Source organism: Xenopus laevis, chromosome 3L, assembly GCF_017654675.1.
Source record: "Xenopus laevis strain J_2021 chromosome 3L, Xenopus_laevis_v10.1, whole genome shotgun sequence".
Classification (NCBI taxonomy): Eukaryota; Metazoa; Chordata; class Amphibia; order Anura; family Pipidae; genus Xenopus; species Xenopus laevis.
In genome coordinates this window covers 69,606,149-69,626,438 of record NC_054375.1, presented here as the reverse complement: position 1 = coordinate 69,626,438, position 20,290 = coordinate 69,606,149, and the positions used below count along the sequence as shown (strand labels likewise).

The following is a 20,290-nucleotide window of genomic DNA, read 5'->3' as shown; positions in this document are numbered from 1 at the left end:
CTTGTGTGGTGTGGGCTGCCATGGAACAAATATGACTTATAATGGAATATCCCAGGAACACTACTCCTTCATTTGCTTATAGCCTTCTAGAGAGATAGCATAGAAGTATACATTTCTTCTAGGTAAAGATGATTGACTGACATAAGGTTCTTATACAAGGCTTAGATTTTTACACAAATATACATTCACATAATGACAATTAAGTAAGGATGCATAAAATCCAGAATTTGGTTTGAGTTTGGCCAGGAGTTGGCTTTTTTTCAGCAGGATTTGGCTGAATCCAATTGCCTGGTCTGACCAAATCTAAATCCTTAAAATCACTTGACTTGTCATCACACAAACAAGGGAATTGTGATTCTCATTTACCCTCCCTTACCCTAATGTGCATATGCATGACATGAAAGATTTGGGACAAGTGTGAATCACAAAATAGTAGATTTGGTGTATCCTTTCTAGTAAAGTAAATAATTTTTCCAGAATAAGCATACTGGTCTTGGTTCAGTTTTGAAAAATTCTAAACTTAAAATAGATCTGTGATTCATTTTCATTATTTATATCTGTATCTCTAAAAATAATGGGCCTTAAAATTCTACCAATGTTGTTTCATATGTGTAACTAATATGTAAAAACATACAATGTACTGTTGTCATTATGTCATCCTACTCTATGGTGTCACTTGGGACTGGACTTAAATGCTTATTTCCCAACAGGCTTAAGTATTAATGTATGGTACTATTAAATTCACCACTAGATAATCAGTAGAATAAATGGTTGTATCAGTCCATACATTATACATGCACAGTATGCTGGCAACAGGGCTACATGATGGTGCTAATGTGCACTGGTGTCACGGCCACTTTAACTAATGAAGACTACAATAAGGCAAAGTCACAGTATTTACACCACGGCTTGCAATAATTAGCACCAAGTCTGAAGTTTCAAACTAATAACCATTAAATGATGTAATGATTCAAACACTATTATCTGGAACACAGGGATATTTAAGGCTCTCTATAGCACATTTTTTGAAGAAGAAGAAAAATGCATCTCAGTGATTTGAGACATGACAAATAAAGAAGGAAACAGAAGACAAGCGAGAGATAATTAGTTTTCTTTTTAATTATACCTCCCCTAAATTAACACTTGTACACTCTGCAATAACACAATTGTCAAAACAACAGTCCTGTTGTTTGTTGAACTTAAATAACGGCAATACCAAGTTAGACAGCAAAAGCTGGAATGCATTCTCATTACAATATTTTTATGAATTCATTATTTAACTTTCATTTTTGATAACATTTTGTACAATTTAACAGAAAGATCTACTAAAGCACTAGTATCTCATGTACTTGGTACAGTATGCCTTGTAAAGCTAAATATAACCAACATAATCAAAGCACTTTTAATTAAGCAACTTTCCATTTTACCTTAGTTATTCATTTTCAGCCTCAATTACCCACAGTGCCTTGCATACATCTTCCATTAGAGATCTGTTAACATGCAAGGTATTTCAGGAAACTCTGGCCACTTTTCTATTGTTCCCATAATTTGAACAATCAGAACAGCTAGAAGTAAGAGGAGATGCATCTCACTTCCGCATCTGTTAATGCACTATATACTAGTACCTGGATAATGTTTGGGTTTGACAGGCACCATACACATACTGAAAATCATACAAAAAAAGTTTAATGAAATTTTTCTGGTACAAATATGGATAGCTGCTTGAGTTGGGTCCAGCAGCTAATAACTACAACATTCACTGTTTGAATAGTACATAGTCAGAAACAACAGTGCAGAGCATAAAAACAAACAGGTGATGCTTTCCATAGAAACTAAACAAGTTTAAAATAATTGAATATTGTTAACTAATATATATTTGAAAGTTGCTTACAATTAACTTTTGGTTTCATTACTTAAAATGTTATATTTGGGTTTATAGTCTCTAATGCATGCCATAAAACATGCCTTACAACAAATAAATGGTTATTTACTGTACGTGTGCATTTGCTATGTATAATTTTGGATGCAAGTCACCATGTTTTTTACACGAAGCATTCTCTCCCCATATTTCCAGAATAATTACAGACACGAAAGGAAGTTGCGCTAGATGCGTGAAATTAGGTGCAACTTCAAGTGCATATTTTAAGATGCATTTGCGCTGAATATTTTCAGACTGGGGATTATGTTATTTCCAGTGCTTGGCATCAGAATGTCTTCTGAGATGAGTCTTCATGTAGAAGTGCAAGGAGCAATATTGAATCTTTAATGACTGACGTCAATGTGGTATGACTGCATCCATTTTTGTAATGATTTTTTTTTTTCGTGTAAATGGCCACCATAGCACTTCCAATCTCAGTTTACAGAACAGAGTTATGAACCTGCATTTTCCCATTGAACACAACACTGGGAGGCCCATTTATCAAGGTCCGAATTTATCTCAATATCGGCTGCTACAAACTCTGATCTAACCCTCGGGTTTTTAACGCTTATTTATTATTAAATTTTGCCAAAAATAACCTTTGCGGGAAAGCTCAGATTTTCACAATTTTTTCATGAATTTTCCCCCGAAATCTCCCAATTTCACCCGAAAGCTCTGAAAACATTGTGAAATTACCCGAAACCCCCGACACAACCAAAAATCAGTGGGACTGTTCCAATTGACTTTTATGCAACCTCGACAGGTTTGAGATGCAATGTTTTTATATTTGGGCTTTTTAGCCCTCAGGGTTTAATAAATTCTGAAAAATTCGTGATTTTTTTCAAAGTCCGATTTTATGAAAAAAATCAAGATTTTTTCTGATTCCGCGGAATTTCGGGTATTCGGAGCTTAATAAATAACCCCCAACCTGTGTTCAGCAGCATTTTATTTATCAAGGGTGGGTTGAGGGAGGCACATCTTCACCCTGAATGCAACTGCCAGAAATACTTGCAGCCTGGACCTCATGATATTTCTATTTTTTCCAAGAATGTTATTGTTATAACAGATAATAACAAGCACCATATTTCTTCTTTGAAAGGAGCATGTTTAGTACCCTTGTAAATAGTGTAAAAGCATGCAAATTTAGCCATTTGTATTTGCTTTTAAAACTTATTATTCTAGCGCCATAAATATTGCCTCCTGTTGCAGAGAAATGAGGAACTCATAGGAGACAATTCCCAGTGAGAAACCAGGGAAGCCCTCGGAAAAAGAATTATCTGTAGAAAAGGAATACTTCATATACTTGTTCAAGTTTTACATTGGCTCATAGTGATATTTATGGCAGTTGGTCTATTTTGGAAAGGCTGAGTTCTCTTAAGACTTAGATATTTCTGCCTACATGTCAAGCCATGGTACAGAGTGTACTCTATCGCTGACTTATAAGATGTCTAATCATAAGTAAAAGCAGAGGTACCATCTGTGTCCAGCTACTTTACTGCCTCTGGTTTTAAAACACACTTTAATTCTACATTTTGAAAACTATTCCTTTTGTGTTTGTTTTCTTTCATCTTATTTGTCTGTATTGTGTGGGTACTAATAAATAGCAGTGTATTGCGCAGACCATATTTAGTGAAATAAAACCAATTGACAAGCAAATGAATATTATATTAAAACAGCTGAAGAAACTGAAAGGGGTTTTTTACCTTTGAGTAAACTTTTAATATGACGTAGAGAATGACATTCTGAGACAATTTGCAATTGGTTTTCATTGTTTATTATTTGTGGTTTTTGAGTTATTTATCTTTTTATTCAGCATCTCTCTAGTTTGCAATTTCAGCAATCGAATTGCAAGGGTCCAAATTATCCTAGCAGCCATGCATTGATTTGAATGAGAGACTGGAATGTGAATAGGATAGGGTCTAAATAGAAAGATGATCAATAAAAAGTAACAATAGCAATACATGTGTAGCCTTACAGAGCATTTGTTTTTAGATGGGGTCAGTGATATTTGAAAGCTGTAAAGAGTCAGAAGGCAAATAATTAAAAAACTATAACAAATAAATAATGAATACCAATTGAAAAGTTACTTAGAATTGGCTATTCCATTACATATTAAAAGGAAACTTAAAGGTGAACCACCCCGTTAAAGGAAAAGTAAAGTTAAAAGTACAGCAAGCTCATCAATGGATTATTGAAATCTTCACTTCAGCAGCAACATTGGTTACAGGGTACTTAGGTATCATCAGAGAGCAGAGGTTGTGCACCAAGCAAAAGGCTTCAAGAAGGAGATAGCTATCAGGCTATGGTGCCTGTCTGGGCTCAAGAAGCTGTTAATTTATCAAGAACTATATACAAGTTTTGGGCATGTTATCCAAAATGCTTGGGACCTGGGGTTTTCCAGATAAGGGATATTTTTGTAATTTCCATCACCAAATAATACTTACTAAACATTATTTAAATATTAAATAAACCCAATAATATTGTATTGTTTGTTAGGATTAAGTACATAGTACTGTTTTATTAAATAATTTTTTTAAATAATTTGAGTTATTTGTTTAATTTGGCCTTCCTGTAATTCAGAGCTTTTTGGATAAAGGGCTTCCAGATAAGGGATCCCAAACCTGTACACTAATACACCTAGGAATAATACTAGAATTAATATTAGTAACTAATATTACTAATACACCTAGAACTGCTTTCTGCAGTATTCTACTGAATTTACTGTAGCAGCCCTATAGTGGCATCATTCCGTTGTGGTTGTGTAATAAAAGGCACTAAGTTTGCCCAGGAGCAGTAACCAATAGCAATCAATCAGCAGGTCAGATTTACTGGTCATCTGTTTAAATGCAAAGTTGGTATTGGTTGCTATGTGTTAATACTCCTGGGCAAACTTAGTACCATATATTACACATGGGGTCATGTCTTTACAATTGTCTACAGCAGATCTCCATCTCTGTTCTTGTTAGGCCATCTTTTGCCTATCAATGGCACTGCACATACTCAGTGTGCTCCGGGCTGCTTTCGAGAAGATAAGCTTAAGGGAAGAATGCATAAAGCCCTGGTTTCTATACTGTCATGTAACTGTAACTGACATCAGCTCAGAAAATGTTCTACAAATCAACAAAAAAATGGGATGGGAACCACTGGGGAATCCTCACTGCTAAAGGGCTGCCCTGGCCTTCTACTGGTACACAAGTCTGTAATATACATTGTAACATATCTAGTTTTAGTTTAGCTTTAGTACTCCTTTCAGCTTGGATAATTTTGAAACATGTATCCAAGTAAATTATACTTTTTTAAATATGGCCTTTACTTTGGTTCTTTCTATTCAGCTTTACAGTTCTTCCCCTTTAAACAGTTCTTCTTTGATTCAGAGCTCAAATATTGTTCAGTTATGACTACAACTAACTACAATTACTTTATAGCTTAAAGTTTTCAATGCACAAGTTCTGTGGGGGTAATTGTTTGCATTTCACAGTGTATTTCCTATTTGACAGACTTTTATCTAAGAAATGCGATTATAAAATGAATTAACTTGGATGTGACAGCATCAGGCAGTTAAAAAATATTTTGCTGGCTTCAATTTTTCCAACTTGATTACTCTGCAGTATTAACTTCAAAGCTTAAACAAATTGTGAAGCCCAGCAGTAATAAAATTATAGTGGACAATTATGGATGCTAGTTTATATGCTGGAGAGTTGAAATTTGTTTTTCCTAAATTATGGAACAGATCGGACAACTGTTATAATGAACTCAATTAAAATATTTAGTTTATTGCATTTCCAATATATGTCATTAGGTGAAAACCAATTTGTGTTGATTGTTAAAATGTTATGTAGTTAATGTTATGCTTGGATGTTCATACAATGATACACCGAATTTTTTTTTTTTTTACCAACAAATTAATGCTGGTATTGAGCTAAAATATACAGACATGGGAGGATGCATTCATGGTTACATAGGGTGCATAGCAAATCTTTAGCTTTCGGGCGAGTTTTTATGCATGCAAGGGATGTCAATAGGGAACTGGATGGGAAATGCAATTAATTATTGAGGTGCTTTATAACTGGAGTATTACTTGCACTTTATGCATTCTTTTGTTTTTACCTTAACCTTCCCTGTTTCCTCCAATAGCCTAACTCTTAGGGGCACATTTACTAAGCTCGAGTGAAGGATTCGAATTAAAAAAACTTCGAATTTCAAAGTATTTTTTTGGATACTTCGACCATCGAATAGGCTACTACGACCTTCGACTTCGATATGAATGATTCGAACTAAAAATCGTTCGACTATTCGACCATTCGATAGTCGAAGTACTGTCTCTTAAAAAAAACTTTGACTACATACTTTGGTAGTTTAAACCTACTGAGGTACAATGTTAGCCTATGGGGACCTTCCCCATCACTTTCCTAAGCTTTTTTTGATTGAAGAAAAATAGTTTGATCGATCGATTAAAATCCTTCGAATCGTTCGATTTGAAGGATTTTATCGTTCAATCGACGATTTTTACTTTGATCGATCGAAGTATTTGTGCAAAATTAAACTTAGAGGGTTAATTAACCCTCGATATTTGACCCTTGATAAATGTGCCCCTTAAGTATGAGTGAGAAAAGCTTGTAGCAGTAGTGTAATGGGGCGAGGCATAATATTACTGTAAATATAATCAGGACTTAAAGAGCCAAAAATACCAGATAACACCAAACTAGAAAAACACATCCCTTGTTCCAGGTCCCTTTCTAGCTACAGTAGGTCTATGGTTGTTTGAGTGCTACCATAGTAATTGAAATGCTATGGACTCCAAGTCCATTTTGTTGCAAAACCTGCCAATATTCTTTATGCATGCTGGAAGGCATAAAAACTGAAACCAATGGGGGTTGGTACTTGATACTTTCATGATGATCCTCAATGAAAACTTACTGGAAAATGTTAAATGGAGTGTTAGCACCTTGTAACAGAAATATGTGCTAATGTGTAGAGTATTCAGAAGGAAGAATAAGATGTTCCTGTTGTTGTTCCACCTTGAATGACTGCCCCCCATGGCTACACAGCAGCTTGTTTATATAAACTATACTAGTCTTTCTGAAACAAACACACAACTTTTGCAAGTGCATGCTAACACTATATTATAGGTGAATTACTTTAAAATGCTTTCATTTTTTGGTGTTCACTTTCATGGTTGGACCCAGGAAGGCTGGGGATGGAGGTACATTGGCAGAAGTGCTGCCCCTTTTTCCAGCAGGTTTTAGACACAGACAAAAATTCAAATAGGACAGTTCCTGTGTTTTACTCATACAATATTTACTGCCAGTTCTACAAATCCTGCCCTTTTGAATGGATGCACAATCAATATTAGGGCAAAATGTATATATATATATATATACATACACACATATAATACATAGATAAAAAATTGTGGAGTATTTTAAAATGCTGCTATCCAGGTATAAATAAAACATTTGTTCTGTACTTCATTGGATTTATGTAGTCACTGGATGCGTCCCTGAATCCATCGAGCCAGCTTTGTAGGCTTTTAAAAATATCCGGAGAAAACGAAGATTAGAAATATAAAGTGAAGCAAATAAATCCTTTCAATTGCAATATAGAGATTTGCCTCTTGTTATTCTTTTACCTCATGTCTTTCTATATAGCCTGTAGTATTGCCAATGGATTTGGTGTTCTCTGTATACCATCTGTGCTAATAAACCATTATCCATCTGTGCAGCATGCGTTACCAGTAGAACCAAAGCCAATACTATTCAGTTTTTGGCATAATCCATGCAATTAAAAAAATATCTTCATTTTCAATGGTTCTGCAGAATGAGTCTCCTTGATATACTGTTTTAAGCAATTTGAAATATTTAAATTCAGATAACACAGTAAGACACAGCAACTTTATCAATGATTTGCAGCATTGAAAATGACTCCACTAAAACATCACAGATAAATTCAAAAATGATCAAATTTATTGTTATGCTAATATAAAATATACAGAATATATGTTGGATTACATGGAATACATCACTTATAGGAGTTCTCTATAGATCAGTGATCCCCAACCAGCGGCTTGTGAGCAACATGTTGGGGAGCAACATGTTGCTCCCCAACTGGCTTGGAGGCAAGTTGTGGTTGCATAAAAAAACTGTTTTATGGCCAAACAAATCTTCCTGTAGGCTGCCAGTCCACATAGGGACTACCAAATAGCCAATCACAGCTCTTTTTGGTATCCTCAGGAATATTTTTCATGCTTGTGTTGCTCCCCAACTTTTTAATCTTGAATGTTGCTCATGGGTAACAAAAAAGTCAGGGACCCCAGCTATAGATGATGAGGCCTACTAAAGAAATACTAATATGTTTTTAAAGAGGATATTAACCTTAAAAATAACTATAAATATGATACAATAGTTCTTGGGTAGACTTAAGGACTCATAAATAATTGCAGAGCATAGCTGTTCCACAAAATTTGCCACAGTTGTTGCATACATATACACCATTTTTTAAAAGGTATTTGCATCAAAAGTCGCTCCTTGCACTTTGCACATGCTTCTTGGTGAGAACCAGTGTGGCTGGGGAATTGTGTGCAACACCATTCCTGTACAAGTTCCCTTAGATGATTGTGACTACATACAGTACCTTCTGTACCACATGACCACAGTCCATATACTATGTTGCTATATTAGTAACCAACTAATATACACCCAGACAGCTGGAGGCGGTCTGAGATATTAAATCCACAGAAAACTCACACAGTGTTAAATATTGATTTTGATCTGATCAGTCAGTATCAAATTTATACATGCTATACTTATTTGACTGATGCAACTGAAACTCCATCAAAGATGGAAATACCAAGAATTCAGCATAAAGGATTCTATCTTTCAATTGTTGATATATCTGCTGCTCCTATGTTTCAGCACAATTATTAGGCACTGTTGTAGGGGTCAATGCAACCATAAATGCAAAACGCCAAAAATAATACAACATTCAGTGCAATATTAAAGGAACAGTAACACCAAAAAATGTTAGTGTTTTAAAGTAATGAAAATATCATGTAGTGTTGCCCTGCACTGGTAAAACTGATGTGTTTGCTTCAGAAACACTACTATAGTTCATATAAACAAGCTGCTGGGTCATCTCCCATTGACTTATACATGACAACGACAGGTTTGAGATGGTGGATTTTCGTATTCGGACTTTTAGCAGCTTCGGGGTATAATAAATCTCTAAAAAATTTAAGTTTTTGCTCAAAAAACCTCAAAAAGAAAAAGGCATGGTTTCATAAATAACCCTCTATGTTAAAAACAGCTAAATAAGAGCATTGCAATATTTAGGGGCCCATTCATTAAGTTCGGGTGAAGGAATAGAAGAAAAAATACTTCGAATTTCTAAGTGTTTTTTTGGCTATCGAATGGGCTACTTCGACCTTCGAATCGAATGATTCAAACTAAAAATCGTTCGACTATTCGACCATTCGATAATCAAAGTACTCTCTCTTTAAGAAAAAACTTCGACCCCCTAGTTCGCCACCTAAAAGCTACCAAAGTCAATGTTAGCCTATGGGGAAGGTCCCCATAGGCTTGGCTTTTTTTTTTTGATCGAAGGATAACCCTACGATCGATGGATTAAAATCCTTCGAATCGTTCGATCGAACTATTTGAGCAAAATCCTTCGACTTCGATCGAACTATTTGCGCAAAATCATTCAACTTCGATATTCGAAGTCGAAGTATTTTAATGCTAATTAACCCTCGATATTCGACCCTTGATATATTTACTGTATATATAGTTTATGCAGCCTGAAGATATTCATATGGCATCAAAATTAAAGAACAGTATCTTACAGATGAGATTCTAGTCTTGCTGACTACCCCAGGGCCCCAGACTCCAGACCACCGCCATCCTTTTATTCACAGTTCAGAGATCACTTTTCTCGATCAGTCAGGCCACAGTCTACTTCCAAGTCTGCTTAATTGCTGCACTCTCACCAAAAGACTCAGCCTCTCTCCAGGCGCAGTCACCAGTCCCTTGGCACTTGCTTTCTCTATCAAGCTAAGGCACCCTGTCTATCGTTGTCAGACACTCTCTCAAAACAATAGAAGTTGTGTGTCTGCTTCAACCACCTTAAAGAACTTTATGAGTTGGATGCAAAGCAAAAGTAAGTTTTTTAAAGTGATACATATATAAAGCAGTGTTGCCCTGCACTGGTTTTTGCTTCAGAAACACTGCTATTGTTTATATAAACAAGCTGCTGTGCAGCAATGGGGCAGCCTTTCAAATGAGAAAAGGCTCAGGCTACACAACAGATAGCAGATAAGCTCTGTAGTGGTGTTATCTACTATTTAACCTGTGCCATATAGCCTTTTTTCAATTTCCACCATTGCTATACAGCTTGTTTATATGAACTTTAGTGTTGTTTTTGACAGTTTTATCAGTGTAGAGCAACAGTACATAATCTTTTCATTACTTTAAAACACTTTAAAGTGTAAGTGTAATGTAAGTGGACTTTTTTTTTTTGTTCAGGTAAGTTTATTGAAATTGACAAGATTATACAACATTGTGATCATCATCATGGTATGCATAAACATATTGTCCACATGCTATCAAGTCAGGCATTTAGTACAAATAAAAGAGAAACATAAAAATTACAAAAGCATATGTGACAGCCTGTATCATACCTCAGTAGTTCCCTACTAAACCTCGAGGAAACCTCTTCAACCAGTGGCAGACCACCAATACTGGTGAGGGGGGAATTTCACTAGCCAGGGGTCCCAGATCCTATGGAACTTGTCCTGGCGGCCCTTTCGCTTAGCTAAAAGATATTCTGTATTGGCAAGGCTAGCCATTGCCGCCACCCACTGGTCCACACATGGGGGTGATGCCTGTTTCCAATTCAGGGTGATCAGTCTACGCAATTGGAATAGTGCTTTGCAAATGAATTCTGTCCTGTGGGAATCTACTCCCAGCCCTATCTGTATACTTAGTAGGCATACTCTTGGATCATTAAGAGTTTCACACCTTGTCAGTTCACCTAGAATCTCAAGGGCCTTATCCCAGTAGTTACGCAGAGCCGGGCAGCTCCAGAGGGTATGAAGTAAGTCCCCTACAGCATGGTCACATCTAAGGCACTGAGAAGACATGTTTGGGTACATTTTGCTTAACCGGCTTCTTGTGTAGTAGGCCCTGTGTATCAAGTAAAGCTGCAGCAATTGGTGCCTAGGGATAAATGAGACCTTCCTGGGGGCTCTAAGGACTGCTTCCCACTGGGTGTCAGTAAGAGCACCGAGGTCACGCTCCCAGAGATCCCTGCACTTTAACTGGGTGCCCTTAGATCTGTAGTCCACCATGAGTTTGTACACCTTGGAAATCATACCCTGGGGCTTGAGCTGACCTAGCAAAGAAATGAGCGGATGTGCAACTAGATCCGTTGGTTTGCCTTTAAGCCACTCCGTCAGCTTGCCCCTAAGTCTCATGTAAAACAGTGTGAGGACGGTACGTTCCACTTATTTCTTAGTTCCAGAAAGGTAAGAGGGCCCCTGAGACCCCAAACATCTGCTAAGGTACAAATCCCCGTATCTATCCAGTAATGGGGGGGTATGAGATCCGCCACTCCACCCAGTTTAGAGTTGTGCCAGAGGGGGGTGGATGGGTCTATGTGAGTAAACCCTGTAGTTTGGTTAATTCTGGCAAATACCCACTTGAGATTCCCCAGGACTGGGTTGAGATTTGCCCTGTTCGGTCCCGTGGGAGCCACTAAGAGGGCTTGCACAGGGGATACACCTGGGGGGAGTAATGTATGCCATGCCTTGTACAAGGCCGAGCAAGGGCCATTCGGTTTGAGAGCTGTCAGATGTGAGATCTGCAAAGCAAGATACAGGGCCTGAAAGTCAGGCAGAGCCATCCCTCCCGCTTTAACCGGCCTTTTAAGTGTTATCATACTTAGCCGGCTCCTGCCGTTCCCCCAAATGAATTTTCTCATTTTCATGTCTAATTTAGTGAAAATACTGAGGGGGAGAGGCAGTGGAGCGTGCCACAGCGCATACATTAGCTTAGGTTGTATAAACATTTTGATCAGTTGAATTCTGCCAACTGGGCCAAGAGGAAGGGCCTCCCACGCGTTCAGCTTCACGTCCACCCAGGCTAAAAGAGGGATAACATTCAGTTCGCAGTAACTTGATATCGGTAGTGCAATTTCCACACCTAGGTACGTAAACGTATCTGATAGCTGTAGGGGGCAATTGGTGAAATCCTCAACAGCAGTTGGGGGGTCCACCAAGAATAGTGTGGATTTTGAGGGATTTACTCTCAACCCTGAGACCCTCCCAAACCTCTCAGTCAGGTTAACAAGCTCTGCTAAGGACTGTCCTCTGCATATAGCTGAATTTTATCTTCCCCCGCACTTGAGACCCATCCAGTCATACGTGAGTTTTGTCTGACCGCCGCAGCAAAGGGTTCGATGGCTATTGCAAACAAGAGCGGGGACAGCGGACAGCCCTGCCTGGTGCCTCTAGTCAAAGCAAAAGGAGTAGTCAATGCAGCACCCACCCGTAAGTGGACTTTTATTTATATATATTATTGCAATGGCCCTCTGTTCATTCTATTAATGTATAGTTCTGCAGTACAGTACTGCATGCATAAGTATCTCTAAATAAAAACATACTGTACATATACACGCAAATGATCCAGAAAACAAAAATTATTATATTTATTCTACCGAGATTTACACAAATTGTGGCAAACTTCTTTCTTGTAAATGAATCAGTCCCTAAGTTTTTGTTTATTATGACATACAACCGCATTGTAACATATTTTCCTAATAATCCAGTTCAGCAGGCTTGAAAAAGGGCCAAGTGTGGACCAAAACGTTGTCTGCCTTACATTTTGGAAGGCTAAATAAAATTTGTTCACTGCTTTGCAACGGTTAGGGGCCGATTCACTAACTTCGAGTGAGGGATTCGAAGTAAAAAAACTTTGAATTTCGAAGTGTTTTTTGGGCTACTTCGACCATCGAATGGGCTACTATGACCTTCGACTACGACTTCGAATCAAAGGATTCGAACTAAAAATCGTTCGACCATTCGACCATTCGATAATCGAAGTACTGTCTCTTTAAGAAAAAACTTCGACCCCCTACTTCGCCATCTAAAAGCTACCAAACTCAATATTAGCCTATGGGGAAGGTCCCCATAGGCTTGGCTAACTTTTTTTGATCGAAGGATTATTCCTTCGATCGAACGATAAAATCCTTCGAATCGAACGATTCAAAGGATTTTATCGTTCGATCGAAGGAATAATCCTTTGATCGTTCGATCGCACTATTTGCGCTAAAATCCTTCGACTTCGATATTCGAAGTCGAAGGATTTTAATTCCCAGTCGAATATCGAGGGTTAATTAACCCTCGATATTCGACCCTTTGTGAATCGGCCCCTTAGTGTGCCGCTAATTCTTCAGATTGTCAGCAGCCACTGTATGTCTATCAACAAGCATGTCAATTATATCAGTCAGAGTTTTAAATAACCTCTCTTGATTTGAAATGATCCAAAATGATGACCCGCTAACACGTCTCATGAAGGCTAGTTTAGGAACTTGAAACAGTTCAATGCGCCTGGCAAATTTTTATAGCAAAGCAAGCCAAACTTTTCTCCTCTGTGCAGGGTCATTTCTATCGGTTTTCCTCTTAATATTAATCATAGAAAATATATATATTTGTTGTAATCTAAAGACATACATACACTGAATATCACTTAAAAAACAAAACTTCTCATATTAGTAATTTTGTGCTGACTAATACCTTGTCAGACCGGGAAGAGATTTTATACCCACATACAATATTCACAGTCACAGTGTATTGTTATCAGAAACGAACATTCTCTCTGCATGACACTGACTGGGATTCACATCAAAGAAATATCTCATCTTTAAAATGGGCAGGTCTTGGATGAGATTCACTGTGAATCAGTCACACTGTCTAAAAACACACAGTTGATTTTAGGGTAAGGCAATCTGTTCTTTAAACCATAAGTTAATTAACACAGCTTTCATACATAGCCCATAGTCTGCAATCAGTACAGTATGAAAGGGATGGATTATGGCAGTTCCCCGGTTTTCTCCTGATTCTGCATTTATTCTTGATAGTTCCCATTTTTTAAGTCCAGTATTTTCAGTGAAAAGGGTACAACAATCAGGCAGCGATAGTGATGTTCTATAAACAAAACTTTACCTGCACACAGTGGTGTAACTATAGTGGAAGCAGCATGGGGTCTGCTTCCTCTGTAGCGTTTGAATCCCCCTCCCCACCGCTCTTTTCCTTCTTCTAATTGATGTGCTCACAATGGGCCATGTGCTTGTCACACCCCTGCCTACACATCTGTCCTAAATCTTCATTATGCAGTGTCAACTTGAAGAGCCTGTTGTATCTTTGAAGTGGTTATTGGAAATTCAAATATATAGGGCAAACCTAAATAACTTGTGCCTGTATTTGTCATTTTTTTCTATGTATAAAAAAGCACACTTCAGAATCTATTCATAAAGTAAGGCTTATTATGGGTGTTTGACATTTTTTTGTCACTGATACACAAAAATTTATAGAATTAAAAAAAATCTTAGACTCGGAAAAAGTCTTTATTATTACAAAAGACCTAATCAGAATAATTTGAAAAAACACTTTAAAAAGCAATTATGCATCTCAGTCAAAAGTAATCAGTATTATCATGTATAAAGTAAGAAGTATAAACTATGTTTTGGTAGATGAAAGCACACTTAGATTCCCTTTCAGTGAACCCCTCATTGCAGACCGTATGCAGTGATGCAGACTGACTTTTCACTGTTCCCTCAGAAACATGTTATGGGGCAATACTAGTTTATAATGTGTCTAAGCTAACAATTAACCATCTGACTGCAGTTTCTGCTATAGCAATAAGGAACATTTTTCAGGCATACTTTGGGGGCATTTTCACACCATTTTAATAACTTTTGAAGTCTCCCATCTGGACACAATGTTAGAACAAAAAAAACAAAGCCATATATCTGGCCCCACCTTTAACGCCATATAGTAAACCATACAAAGTTGTTTTATTTATCAGATAAAAAGTGAATATGAATATAATACTAAAGTTTTCCAGACCACAGCTTATACCTGTATCAAAGCACAAAGCAATCATTTTCAATGTAACAAACAATGAATCAGTTCTTTGCAAACTTAGTAAAATGATAGCATGCAGAGTAAGGTATGCATCAAGCAGCTTTCGGTAACGTCACATACTTTGTCACTGTCCTAATATCTTTTTTACTTAAAATACTCATTTTCTTACTGAAAGTTTTCAGTCTTCAGAACCCCCTCTCAAAGACGGCAAACATAAACAGTGAAATTTAGTTAGTGTGAAACTAAGAAATTAAATAAGAGAGAAGAAGTTAAAAAGAGACAGGAAAGAAGAAAAGACAAGACACAGGGAGCTATTCTTCCCTGGGTCTCAGGACACACAGCCAGGTATAGATACAGAGTAAGGGCTATAATATACAGAACATGAGATCAAGTTTTCCTACATAAAAGTCACGGTGCACTTTACCAATGGGGGGGTTACCCCAAACGCTATGTCATGTCATTTACATTGACATCCTCTTGTAATAAAGAATAGGCTCTAGTTAGGCAGATTGCATTTTTCAAGCTTTTAGACCTCAATTTAATCAGAATTTCACCATATTTAACAGCATATTTTTAGGACACAGTCTACCAAATAATTTAATCTGTGATGCTCAGAAGGCACCAAGGACCAAGAGCAGTTATAAATCAGGCCCAATTCATGATTCATGAAGGTTAGAACCTTATTGTGCAATACATGAACTATTAAGCAGATGAGGGCCTTCCAGATACTATAACATGGCACCTATGTCATTAAGCAGGTTCAGTTCTCCAGGCCAGTGCAGCAAATGGAAGTGGTGGCTTGTGTGCTTAATCCACATAAACAGAACATTTACAACAAGCCATAAGACAAAAAAAATAAGACAAAAAAAATCCAAGAAAAAATCTATAAGGAGGATTGACACAGGGCACATGAAGAAAAACCAGAGAGACAGATTTAAAAGAGCACAAATCTAGACCAATATCAACTGAACTAATGTATATTCCAAAGAGAAAAATGAATCCATCAAAAAACTATCTGTATTTGAAATTGTATTTTACTGTTCAACAACTTATATCTCTTACGAATACACCAACTGGTTACATATTTTGGGTTCATAAAATCAATCTGTCGATTAGGTGTAACCCGCAGTTGCCCTTCCCCTTCACCTTTTGTAATTAGAAAACCTTGGCCAATGAAGCTAGGTAAATTCAAGCTTGGCCACATCGTGCAGGCAGGTAATGGTGCTAATAACTATATAACTGTTTGATATTGCACCTGTAGGGCAGGTACCCCAACAGGACTGCTGGACAAGGAGTTAACACTTAAGCCCTACAGGTTAAGACACTTACATTACTAGAGCATGTAAGAACGAAATCAGAATTATATACTCTTGTATATACTCCTGTACCACGATTACTTTTCATCACAAAAACTAAAATATGGTATCCTTGAATCTGTTATTAAAATGTTTGTACTGTATATGAAGATCGGCCTGATCTTGGAATAATTTAATGTAACAATGTTATAGACAATGCCTTGTCACCTCTAGTAATAGCTCTGTTCATAGGTCTCACCATCCACAGTTAAAGTTTGTCACATGTGAAGGCTTTGGTCAGCACCTGTGACACTGTTTATACTATATCTATATACTATATATACACACACACTATCTATTATTATCCTAGTTTTAGTTTTCTTTATGCCTTTATTTAGCATATACTGCACTGTTTAAGAGTTAACACATGAATTCTTTTCTCATGACTCGGATATGTCCCGTTTGTTTGATTGATTGATTCCCCTGTGACTGAAACTGAGCAAACTGAGATACAATAATGTGGAAACACAATGATGAACAACTGCAAAAAGCTATAGGTTTTCAGGTATAATGACCTGAACCCCTAGTTAAGGGAGATCTACTAGAAAACAAAATGAGTGAACTCATTACAGAATCTGGTTTTTAAAAAGCAGCTTGGACCTGACACTTAACATAATGGAAAGCTTACCTTATTACTCGGGAATTGCTGTAACAGGCCCTTCTCATGCAAAAACACAAAGGTTTCCTTTTAAAGAAACAATCAGGCGACATCAAGAATCCAAAAATGTTTGCCTAAAAAAAAAAAATAATAATCTTTAAACAACAAATGTATATTATCATTACAGTGCTATATATGCAGCATTCTTTTTCTATTTGATATCCCTGACTCCAAAATGAAAAACTCTAGTCAAAACCCGCAAAATGTAATAATACTTGGACAATGTATCTAGAAAAATATATTCAATCAGGAAGTTCCATCATACGTGAGCCGGCCGAACTTCTACCTCTGTGCACCAGGTATCTTTACCTTCATTTAAGTTAGGGCATGCGAGAGCCGATTTTGTTTTAATCGAGAAGTGTCATTGCATTTAAATAACTTCACTACATGTTGTACTTGTGTGTATGGCCACCCACATGTCATCCATATGTATACCTCCACATAAGTAAATAAATATGCAGAGCAGTGAGCAGACCCAAATCTCTAATATAGGGGCAACATAAGTCTTGGGCCTAGAGCACATTGGGTGGTTCAACCACTGCTGTAGTGAGGCTGAACACTGTGAACGTCAGAATGTCCAAAAATGTCCGTTACCTATTTCTAATTGCCATAGAAGAGGTGAATACAAACTAGATGTGCCACAAAGTACACACAAATGCATATCTTGCTTCATAAAACACATACTTTTTTCAGACATTCAAGTGCAATTGGCAGGTATAAGGACAGTGGTCTGAAAACAAAGTACACATACATTTATACAGATTGACCTACTTATCCATGACATTTAAGAGAGACATTTAGTAAAAAATATTTTAACTTAAATTGGCTGTGTATGCCATGTATGGACATTTATGCCATGTCAGAGGACAGTTTGGACCTAGTGGATTATCTGTCTTGAGTAATAATATTTGTTGATTTGCCTAAATGAAGTAAAGAGCAGCCAATGTGAACAATAGAAAAGTGGCTATACACATGTATGGCCACAACAATATTCAATGCTTTTGGCCCAATCGCTCAGGCACTGTATGGATCAGTTCACCACTTTTAGTGGAGTATCTTAAAATATCTACACCAACGTTAACAATATTTATCATTGTAAAGATCTATTCTTGTTTTATCTGGAGTCATCTCTTTTATTTAATCGATTTAATCTTTTTTACTTTTATTTAATTTCTCAGGCGCCTTGTTCTCAAGTTAAGCAATATTACATTAGGGTTTTGTTTAATAGATTTACTAATCCAGCTCAAGTATTCTCAAGCTGGTCCTCTGATTGAGGGAGATGTTTTTGCCCTTGATAAGTGTGCCCTGTGTAGAATTGAATATTATACAATTTTATATTGCTGGTAAGACCAAGGTTTTCAGTTGAGATATGAGTATTATAACTTGCTATGTTATTTTTCAGTGACACTTACAAGCCTGTCTATCAAACTAAAAACATAATTATTTTTCTGTATTGTGTGAGTTTGGAAATCTGTCCAAACAGGATATTAGCAGCAAACAACAACCTGCACAATCATTATTTCATTCGTAAAATTTTAAACTGGTGTTTTATTAAAACTGCATCTGTTTTCTAAGGCACATATGCCAATGAACTTTGCTTGCAACCAATATTTTCTTGAATTTCGTTTTCTGATTGTTTTACGGAAACCTGTGGCAAAAGAACACGATTTGTAATCATAAAATCCCATTGTATGTACAGATATCTTTAGGCAACAACAGCTACTGAGAATTGTTATTCCCAGAGTTGTAGGGAAAAAAAGAGAATTTTTAAATTTGTTTATTTCAGTCTGTGCATTTATTTTGTGCACTACTCGTGGTCACGGTCGGCACCCAACACCAGAACAAATGCCAAAGACCCTGGTCTCGGCTCGTGCTTCACCAGTAGTGTGACCGCCTTTGGCCTCTGGAGGAGCCCTCAGCTACTTGGATGCCACCAGGACTTAAACGAGAGGTGCAAGGCTAGAGGTTCTGGATAGGCAGAGGGGCACGACTGTTAGCAAAGTCTTTGGGCAGAAGGTCGTGGTTCAAGGTGTTAGACAGAATCGTAATCGGAACAGGCCGGGTCGAGGCACGCAGAAAGTGAGCATAAGCTCAAAGCGAGGTCAGTCAGGCAAGGTTTAAAACCAGGAGATCAATAGATGGATTAAGGGATAGTCGGAATTCAGGCAATGGATCAGGATACAGAGGTCAGAATTGTCAGGAACAGGCAGGGGTCACAACAGGTAGTCAGAATCAGAATCAAGAACAGAAGTAGCAAGTTAACACCACCAGGAAAAAATCCTATAACGGGCAGTGAAAAACGATACAATACCCCATTAAATATATTTGAAATTCGCGCCCTTGCGCGCTGGCATCAACACGCCAGAGCGCATGCACCTATAAATACAACAGAGGCGCGCCGCCAGGCACAGGATGAAGATGGACGCGTGGCGGGTGTCCCCGCCGAGGGGGCGGCAGGTGTCCCTGCTGTCCCCCCACTAGACCACCAGGGTAAGCTGTTACAACTACACAGTGTATCTGACATTTGTCCTTGACAAAATCTCTGGAAATTGGAAGTCACCACACAGAGTACATGGAAGGATATGCTATAGTATATTACATAATATAGTTAAGATGCATTCAATTTTAAGTTACAGATTTGCTGCAGTAAGCCTAATATATTCTTCCCATCATTTCAAAAACAGGTGTAAGTAAAAGTAAGAGATAAATACATGCTATGTATCTGTGCTCTGAGGGGTTTCTTATTTGGATCATTTGTTACAGTGGTCTTTAAGCCATTAGCAATGGATTTCTCCCATACTTCTTCCCTAGTTAAGGAATTTTAAATAGGTAAACTACTGGTCTATTACCACTAGCCTTTACATGTGTGATATCGTATGGAGTTGTAAAAGGCCATAGGTCAATGAATAAAAAATGTAGGGGTTATTCATGACCAAGAGCACAAGAGTGTTCCACTTAGTGCTCATTTTCTAGGCATGTGTACCCACTTGGACTCTGTGCCCTCCACTTAAGTACCAGGTAAAAAATCTGGTGCTCTATGAAAAACTGAGTGTCAGCACATGCAGCACAGCCCTAAAGAGAGAGCCCCAATGCTGACTGCATGTCCTGTTACTCCATACTTTGTGCCCCTGAATGACATACAAGGTACATTATAGGGCAGGGGGGAGATGCCTACATGCCTCCTCTGCACACCCTTATTGAGTGGAGTGCTGCACAATGCAGGT

General features: G+C 37.6%; 1 protein-coding gene across 2 annotated transcripts in view; it reads right to left on the bottom strand.

Moving 5' to 3' along the window:
• LOC108710259 (chemokine-like protein TAFA-2) overlaps window positions 1-20,290 on the bottom strand; it is a 147,085-nt gene that overhangs the window by 82,417 nt on the left and 44,378 nt on the right. The window contains exon 2 of one of the 2 annotated variants that reach the window (XM_041586379.1): window positions 17,037-17,140. In XM_041586379.1, the coding sequence (XP_041442313.1) occupies window positions 17,037-17,119 (83 nt within the window). In that variant the 5' untranslated portion in view covers window positions 17,120-17,140. Of the gene's footprint in view, window positions 1-17,036; window positions 17,141-20,290 lie in introns of those variants that run through there. The other variant, XM_041586380.1, reaches the window with a different exon arrangement.